The sequence below is a fragment of the Pituophis catenifer genome, unplaced genomic scaffold (genome assembly GCF_029215685.1).
Source record: "Pituophis catenifer annectens isolate HBS135680 unplaced genomic scaffold, rPitCat1.0.hap2 SCAF_12, whole genome shotgun sequence".
In the NCBI taxonomy this organism is placed as follows: Eukaryota; Metazoa; Chordata; class Lepidosauria; order Squamata; family Colubridae; genus Pituophis; species Pituophis catenifer.
Window position 1 is genome coordinate 21,036,576 of NW_027256892.1, and position 9,740 is coordinate 21,046,315.

A 9,740-nucleotide genomic window follows, 5' to 3' on the forward strand; every position below is an offset into this window, starting at 1 on the left:
CAGCCTGTTAGGAACAGGGCCATGCAAGCAAGCAAAATGTCATCTGTGCGGACATGAGATCTTGGTAGTGCGCAAAACCCCACACACACCCGTCTGTGAAAAAATTGTTTTCTGCCAAACTGGTCCCTTGTGCCCTAAAAATTGGGGACGGTTGATTTAGAACAGGGGTGTCAAACTCAAGGCCTGGGGCGCCAGATCCGGCCCACGGGGCCACCCTGGAGACGGCAAAGGACCGGCCAGAGGCAGTTCTGCCGGTAAAAACGGAGCTCTGTTCACTGGCAGAGGGATAGCAAACCAAACTAAAAACAAAAGGAGAAATGTTTTTCCCTTTTGTATTTGAGCATGCAAGAAGGGACAAGAAAGGAGAAAGGAAAAGAGGAAAGACAAAGAAGGGAAGATGGGAAGAGAGCAAGGAAGGAAAAACAAGGAAAGAGATGAAGAAAGAAGAATGAAGAGGGAAAGAAAAAGAAGGAAACAAAGGAAGGAAACAAAGGAAACAAAGGAAATAAGGAAGGAAGGAAACAAGGAAACAAGGAAGGAAGGAAAGGAAGGAAGGAAGGAAGGAAGGGATTATAATGAGAGTGAGGGATGGTCTGAAGGAAGTTCTGCCTTAGCACTTGGCCACCACAGGTGCCCCCGACATGAGTGACATCGAGCTGGCCACGCCCACCCTGGCCACGCCCACTCCCCCCCAGGGCCAACACAACCCTGATGCAGCCCTCAACAAAATGGAGTTTGACACCCCTGATCTAGAAGGCCTGGCCTTCAACTGCTCTACTGAACACCGGAAAACACCAAAAGGATGAATCAACTAAGCAGCGGGAAAAGCAGACAAAATAGAATGCTTTTGATAAGGAATATTAAAATGTTATTATTATTAAATTGTTGTTGTTGTTGTTATTATTATTGGTTAATCTTTAGTGAGATTCACAGCCTTAATAGCTCAGCAGCTCGAGTCCTAACCAAGGACCTAGGAACTGTTAAGGTATCGTCGGAGGATGGAAGCTGTTCCGAGTAAGGTGGTTTTTTGTAGAGTCAAAATGTTCAAGTCCGGCAAATTTAGAATTTCTAAATAGCAGGGTAATCCTTTGGGTATTGCTCCAAGGGCTCCAATTACAATCGGGACAACACACTATTTTTTTTTCCAGTCGCTCAACTTCAATTTGCAAGTCCCGGTACTTTGTGATTTTTTCTTGCTGCTTATCTTCAATCCGTGCATCACCAGGTATTGCAATGTCAATGAACCATACTTTTTTCTTTTCGACCATTGTTATGTCAGGTGTGTTGTGGACCAAGTGCTGCTTATTATTATTATTATTATTATTATTATTATTATTATTATTATTATTATTATTAACTTTATTCATTAAACATGAAACTCAGTCAACTGAACATTCAGAAATGCATCACAAATACCATTGACTGGTGCTAATGGTTGATAACGGGTTGCTGCCAGGGTCCTAGGGATCAACCAAGTACCTTCTTAAGATGTACGATTATTATTATTATTATTTACCGGAATGTTTTCATTTCTTGCCGGCTTCCCTTTCTTTCTCTCGCCCATCAAGCTTTTGGTCTGGTTTTTTTTCCTTTTTCTGGGCAAATCCAACTCCTCTGGCCAACACTTAGACAAGGTTTGAAGACATTTCTCGAACATCACTGGGTGTAAGATCTGGTTGGCTATGCTGCCTGCCAAAAAAGACCGTTTGCATGTGAACGATAACATACTTTTATACCACACCACCTGCAGCTAACGGAGCACCAAAAACATAATTGTTAACATGATATTATCAGGTGTTTTGAAACCTTCTTGCAGCTACCTCCCTAACAACCCAGATGTTCTGATCTAGCCTCCCTTAACAAAAAAGGAGGCAGGAATTGATCCCGGCAAAACCTCTTTTATTTACACGACTGTGAATTACCTTCATTCAGTCAGCAAGGTTTGTCCAAACAGTTTTTCAAAGGAATCTTTCTCAACACACCTTATCTCGTTTGGCAAGCTGCCACGTAACTTGTTTCCAACTGCAGGACAAGGCCAAACTTGGCACAGAGTCTCTCAGAGTCACGGAATGAACGAATTGTTTCCTGCAAAAGCCCACTCCCCGTTCGCTCCTCTTTTATTTCCTATGGGAGGGGCCATTCATCGTCCACCTGTGGCTTTACTCCTGAGTCGGCCCTTGTTCCTTAGCTGTTCCCTTCTCTTGGCAGCTCTGCGCATGTGCACATTGGGAATAGGCTCCAGCTCTTCTTCTGCCTCACTGATGTCCGACTTCCAAGGCAGCTGACAACTATCAGATGGCCCTGGCTCCCTCTCTGCCTTTGATGCAGAGCACTTGTCAGAGCCTTCCCCAGACTCCAGGACTGGCCCATGTTCTTCCCCAACCTCCTTACTGTCTGAGTCTGCCACCAACTCCACTGGCAGGCCACAACACGCACTCCACATGTGTCTAAAGTCTAAAGTTTGTCACCCTCAGCATCTTGAAGATGCGCGGACTTCAATTCCCAGAATTCCCCAGCCAGCCATGCGGGTTGAGGAATTCTGGGAATTGAAGTCTACACATCTTCAGGTTGCTAAGATTGAGAAATGTTGGTCTAAACCTAAATCAGATTGAAAATCCCTGGTCTAAATCAGGTTTATGGGTCCTGAGGACAGTCCGGAAGAAAGTGAGGAGAAACTCCATTACTGGACGAGCTCCCTTGGTTGATTGCTTGAAGTTCATACCTAATCGTCACAGACAGAGTTACTGCGACCATCGATGGAGCTACGTTTCAATGCACATGTCCATGCCAAACACGGGTCAAAGCACAACACAAGCAGTTCACAGACCTACCAGGAATTTCAACTAATAAAAAATACAATCCAGCCGCGTGGAGGGCAAACAGGCGTCGTTGTGTGTTGGCCTTTTTGTTCTGGGCCTCTTGGACAAAATGATGCAACACAGCAACCATGGTGTTAGGGGAGATGTTGTTTTCCACCAAAAGAGGCCAGATGCTCTGAAATGAAAAGAGAACAAGCTGATAGCAGGCTCACACCAAGTCATTTTTGGTGTCAGCAGGGTGGATTTGACTGAAATCAAGTCGATTTAAACCACGATTTAAACCACTAGTAAAAAGGCTTGATTTAAATCAACTCGATTGAAATCAAAAAAATTTAAAGAGCAACTGTCATCAGAAGACAAAGTGATTAGAAAAATTATGGAATGTGCGGAAATGGATAAGCTCACAAAGGAGATACAAGAAAAAGATGAAACAGATTATTATTTAGTTTGGGAGAAATGGCATAAATGGTTGGAGGAGAAAGGGGAAAAAGAAAAAAAAAGGGGGGGAAGAAAACTAAACAATGGTTAAATTAGGTGGAGAAATATGGAAACAAATGGGAAGATATAAATTGTGGAAAGGAAACTAGGTACCTGTTTAGGTTAAATGTAAATAAAATATTTAGATTAAGTATATGTATGTATGTATGTATATATATATATATATATATATATATATATATATATATATATATATATATATATATATATAATATACTAGGAATATATGTATAAGAGATTAAGGTAAAGATCGATTTTTGTTTGTTTGTTTTGTTGTTGTTTGTAAGTTTGTTTGTTCGTATTAAAAATTTAATAAAAATTATTAAAAAAAAATAAAAATAAAAGATGCCTAAAAACATGTCAAAAAAAAAAAAAAAAAGCAACTGTCATCACTGTCCCACAGCGGCTCCTCCTCTGACCCGCTATTGACTCACCAACAGTCCAGGGGTGAAATGCTCCCGGTTCGGACCGGATCACCCAATCCGGTAGCGATGGCGGCGGGTGGTTTGGAGAACCCGTAGCAAAAATCCCTGCCCCCCCCCCATGCCCAGCTGAGCTGCGTGATCATCAGAGGCTTTTTTTTTTTAACTTTTAAAAGCATTTTTTCTACAACCTCTTCCGACGAAAAAATGCTTTTAAAAGTAAAGTAAAAAAAAAAATGCCTCTGATGAGCGCGCGGCTCAGCTGGGATCATCAGAGGCTTTTCAAAGTATTTTTTTTCTGCAACCTCTTAGCCGAAGAGGTGGTAAAAAAAATGCTTTGAAAACTCTCTGACGATCCCAGCTGAGTTGCCTGATCGGCAGAGAAGCTTTTCAAAGCATTAGAAAAAAATGCTTTGAAAAGTTAAAAAAAAAAAAAAAGTTGGCCACGCCCACCCAGTCACATTACCCCCACCACCACCAAGCCACGCCCACAGAACCGGTAGTAACAGATTTTACATTTCATCCCTGAGACAGTCCCATTCACTTTAATGGGACAGCTGGTTCCTGTGACTCCTGAGTCTTTGGAGAGGGGCGACATATAAATTGAATTAATTAAATTAAATTAAATTAAATTAAATTAAATTAAATTAAATTAAATTAAATTAAATTAAATTAAATTAAATTAAATTAAATTAAATTAAATTAAATTAAATTAAATTAAATTAAATTAAATTAAATTAAACAAGGTGAGGACGTGGCAGGCTGCAGGGGAGTGGATGCTAGAGGAGTAGAACTGTTCCTTACTTCCGTGGTCTCGTGGTCATCGGCACTAAATGGATACAGCGCCTTGTAAAGCTGAACAAAAGCTTCCACGCCGTCATCAGTTATCAAGCCCTCGGGCCGGGAATCCAAAGGCTCCGTCTCGGTGAAGTCCAGTTCCCACACGGTGTCAACCCAGGCTGAAAAGAGGAAATATGTAAATATTTAAAATAGAGCAAGGGTGTTGGCTCCCAACAATAGGAAAATGAAACGACTGCAGAGGTACAAAAGGACGGTGCTGTTTAATGTTTTCTCTACAGTGTTTATGGTTTTAATTGTAAGTGAGATGGGCGGCCGATGGATGGGATAGGATAGGATCAGATAATGAATGGAATGGAGTGGAGTGGGTGGAGTGAAATAGAATAGAATAGAATAGAATAGAATAGAATAGAATAGAATAGAATAGAATAAGGAATGGAATGGAATGGAATGGAATGGAATGGAATGGAATGGAATAGAATAGAATAGAATAGAATAGAATAGAATAGAATAGAATAGAATAGAATAGAATAGAATAGAATATGGAATGGAATAGGATAGCATAGCATAGAATATGAATAGGACAGGACTAGGAGTGGAGTGGAGTGGAGTGGAGTGGAGTGGAGTGGAATGGAATGGAATGGAATGGAATGGAATAGAATAGAATAGAATAGAATAGAATAGAATAGAATAGAATAGAATTGAATTGAATAAGACTATGAATGGGATGGGATGGGATGGGATGGGATGGGATGGGATGGGATGGGATGGGATGGGATAGGATAGCATAGAATAAGAATAGGATGGGATAGGATAGGATAGGATAAGAATAGGATAGCATAGGACAGGACAGGACTCGGAATGGAGTGGATTGGATAGGAGTGGATTGGAGTGGAATAGAATAGAATAGAATAGAATAGAATAGAATAGAATAGAATGGAATGGAATGGAATGGAATGGAATGGAATGGAATGGAATAAGACTATGAATGGAATGGGATGGGATGGGACGGGATAGCATAGAATAAGAATAGAATAGGATAGGATAGCATAGCATAGCATAGCATAAAATAGGATAGGATAGCATAGAATAAGAATAGGATAGGATAGAATAATAATAATAATAATAATAATAATAATAATAATAATAATAATGACAGGACAGGACAGGACAGGACTAGGAATGGAGTGGAGTGGAGTGGAGTGGAGTGGAATGGAATAGAACTATGAATGGAGTAGGATGGGATGGGATGGGATGGGATGGGATGGGATGGGATGGGATGGGATGGGATGGGATGGGATGGGATAGGATAGGATAGGATAGGATAGGATAGGATAGGATAGGATAGAATAGAATAGAATAGAATAGAATAGAATAGAACAGAACAGAACAGAACAGAACAGAACAGAACAGAACAATGAATGGAGTGGAGTGGAATGGACTAGACTAGACCAGAATAGAATACAGAACAAAATAAAATAAAAATAAAATACTCACTATCTTTCCTTTTTTTTGAACCCAAGATACAACCCTACAGCTGAGCCTTTCTTTCTTCCAACACATTTGGCCCGTGATGTCTAGAGAGGATTTAATTGTTTACACATTTTTTTTTCCTTTGCTGCTTGCATTTTGCTTTGTTAGCTATACTATAATCTGCTTAGTGATAATTAGAAGAGGGTTGTATAAATTTTTAAAATAATACGTAGTAACTCTTGTTTTTAAAAACAAAACAAAGCAAAAAAACAATCCCCTCTCCTCTAAGTGAGATTAAATTTGTGACTCACTAGCAATTCAGGGGAAAAAAATTACCACCCTCCTCTATGTCATTATCTTTTTAAACGTCTATGGAATTGCAAGGAGAAAAAAGGCTGAAGCATAAATTAGAATGTCTTATTAAAACTAATGCTCGTATAGCCGCTTTTTGCAATTCCAGGATAAATATTGAAACAGGTCTCTAGTTATAAACTGCCAGCACCAAGAAAAATAATCCTCCTCTTTTAAGATACGATTCAATCAACCAAGCAGAATATTGCAAAGCATGAAATAGATAACAGGAGGCAATGGTAACTTAGCTTTCTCCATCATTTTAAGGTGTGGATCAGTCATGAGGATTTTAAAAAACGCCAAATAGAATTTAAATTTCCCAAATCTGTCATGCTTTTGCTCCAGGCGTAAAAAATAATTGGCAATTTCAGAGAACCTCATAATTCATGCTTCGTTCAGTAAGACTAACTCGTGCGTGTGTGTGTGTACATGGCTTCAAAATCTAAGGGACTGGTTTGGACAAAATTCAACAGCACTTTTTCGTACGGCTGTTGATAAATGTAGGATAGCTAATATGATTGCCAACGTCCGGATATGGCACAAGAAGGGTGGATGGATGGATGGATAAATAGATAGATATAGATATAGATATAGATATGTGTGTGTGTATATACATACACACAAACATATACAAGAGTTAGTCTTACTGAATGAAGTATGAATTATGAGGTTTTCCGAAATTATCATTGATTTTTTACTATATATATATATGTGTGTGTGTGTGTGTGTGTGTGTGTGTGTGTGTGTGTGTGTAGGTCTTTGGTTATTCGGGTTTGCAGTCTGCATGTAGACTGACACCCACCATGAAGAGATAGCACGGCCACGAATGCAAAGCCAAACAACAGCAGCACAGCTCACCAGCTCAAATCCCCCTGCTACTCAGACTGACCCGAGCACAACCAAGCCCCCACCTAAACAGAACACACACCCAGCCAATCAAAGCACAGCCAACCCCCCATCCAATCAGAGCACAGCCAAACCCCCAACCAATCAGAACACACCTCTGCCCAATCAGAACACAGCCAAGCTCCCACCCAATCAGTTCACACCCCCACTGGCAGTTAAAAGGAAGAAACAGCTGCGATCATACACAATGCTCCTAGAAGCACGAAGCCGAGAACACCAGCCTGAAGATGACGAATGAGACTTCGTTGAAACGTTGCCAAGAAACCTCCAATTTTACGTGGGAGAAAACCCGAATAACCAAAGACCTACATACAAACACCCGCGAAAACCTCTGAAAACACACACACACACACACACACACACACACACACACACATATATATATATATAAGTGTTTTTCTATCGAGACACCTGGTCTACCCCAACATGTGGGAGGGAGCGTACTGCTTCCCTTTCGCCTTTCCAGGAGCCCTTCACGACAAACCATTTTATACCAAATTTATATTTTGATGATAAAGAAATAAAGGGAGACTAGTATAGATCTATTTCAAGCTTTTTAGCTTTCATCAGCTAGCCATACCCTTACTCGGATTCAAACTTGGGCTTCCTGCATGTTAGGCAGGGTATGGCTAGCTGATGAAAGCTAAAAAGCTTGAAATAGATCTATACTAGTCTCCCTTTATTTCTTTATCAGCAATATATATATATATATACACACACCCTGTTTTCCCCAAAATAAGACATCCCCTGATAATAAGCCCAATCGGGCTTTTGAACGCATGGCAATAAGGCCAAGCGCTTATTTCAGGGTTCAAAAAAATATAAGGCAGGGTCTTATTTTCATTGTCGATCGAAAGGTTGGCAGTTCAGCGGTTCGAATCCCTAGTGCTGCGTAACGGGGTGAGCTCCTGTGACTTGTCCCAGCTTCTGCCAACCTAGCAGTTCGAAAGCAGGTAAAAAATGCAAGTAGAAAAATAGGGACCACCTTTGGTGGGAAGGTAGCAGCGTTCCATGTACCTTTGGCGTTGAGTCATGCCGGCCACATGACCACGGAGACTTCTTTGGACAGCGTTGGCTGTTCAGCTTTGAAACGGGGATGAGCACCGCCCCCTAGAGTCGGGAACAACTAGCACATATGTGCGAGGGGAACCTTTACCTTTACCTTACAGTTTTAAGTCATGCCAATAATTAAGTGGATCGCCCCATGATTGCAATTATATGAGCTTTTTTGCAAATATCAATGGATATTTTTTTTGCCCAAAAAAAAAAAAATGGAATCAAACGCCAGCAAAAAAAATTAATAATTATAAATTGTAGTCACATGACTCCAGGACACCACAAAAACAGTCCAGATGCCAAGCACCCAAAATGCAATCATGTGCCCCACGGGTGGGATGGGCCATCGGAATGGGTCACAAGGAACTCTAGGGAGGTCCATTGTAACTTCAAACTGTCGCAAGCAATTATAAGTCAAGGAGTACCTGTTGGTGTTTTCAAGCAGCATGCAAGAAATGAGTTGATTCTATGAGAATAGAATAGAAGGGAAGGGAAGGGAAGGGAAGGGAAGGGAAGGGAAGGGAAGGGAAGGGAAGAGAAGAGAAGAGAAGAGAATATTGGAATAAAGGAGTAGAGTAGAGTAGAGTAGAGTAGAGTAGAGTAGAGTAGAATAGAGTAGAGTAGAGTAGAGTAGAGTAGAATAGACTAGACTAGAATAAAATAGAATAGAATAGAATAGAATAGAATATTGGAATGAAGAGTAGAGTAGAGTAGAGTAGAGTAGAGTAGAGTAGAGTAGAGTAGACCAGGGCTACTTAACCAGGGCTAAGAACCTGAGCCCAGAAGTGACATGCTCCTTCCCTCCCTGTCATCTCCTGGTGGTCCCCCACCCCAGGGCTAAGAACCTAAGTCCAGAAGTGACATCCTCCTTCCTTCCCTATGATCTCCTGGTGGTCCCCCATCCCAGGGCTAAGAACCTGAGTCCAGAAGTGACATGCTCCTTCCTTCCCTGTGATCTCCTGGTGGTCCCCCACCCCAGGGCTAAGAATCTGGGTCCAGAAGTGACATGGTCCTTCCCTCCCTATGATCTCTTGGTGGTCCCCCATCCCAGGGCTAAGAATCTGGGTCCAGAATCCGCAGGCTCCTTCCCTCCCTATGATCTCTTGGTGGTCCCCCATCCCAGGGCTAAGAATCTGGGTCCAGAATCCGCAGGCTCCTTCCCTCCCTATGATCTCTTGGTGGTCCCGCATCCCAGGGCTAAGAATCTGGGTCCAGAATCCGCAGGCTCCTTCCCTCCCTATGATCTCTTGGTGGTCCCCCATCCCAGGGCTAAGAATCTGGGTCCAGAATCCGCAGGCTCCTTCCCTCCCTATGATCTCTTGGCTGTCCCCCATCCCAGGGCTGAGAATCTGGGTCCAGAATCCGCAGGCTCCTTCCCTCCCTATGATCTCTTGGTGGTCCCCCATCCCAGGGCTAA

At 41.8% G+C, this 9,740-nt stretch overlaps 1 protein-coding gene across 1 annotated transcript in view; it reads right to left on the minus strand.

Moving 5' to 3' along the window:
* The window catches only part of NCAPD3 (non-SMC condensin II complex subunit D3), a 53,393-nt gene extending 51,721 nt beyond the window's left edge, over positions 1-1,672 (minus strand). Inside the window, exon 1 of the mRNA XM_070952310.1 lies at positions 1,517-1,672. Coding sequence (XP_070808411.1) covers positions 1,517-1,657 — 141 coding nt within the window. The 5' untranslated portion in view covers positions 1,658-1,672. The remainder of the gene's footprint in view (positions 1-1,516) is intronic.
* Between the last annotated feature and the right edge of the window lie 8,068 nt (positions 1,673-9,740).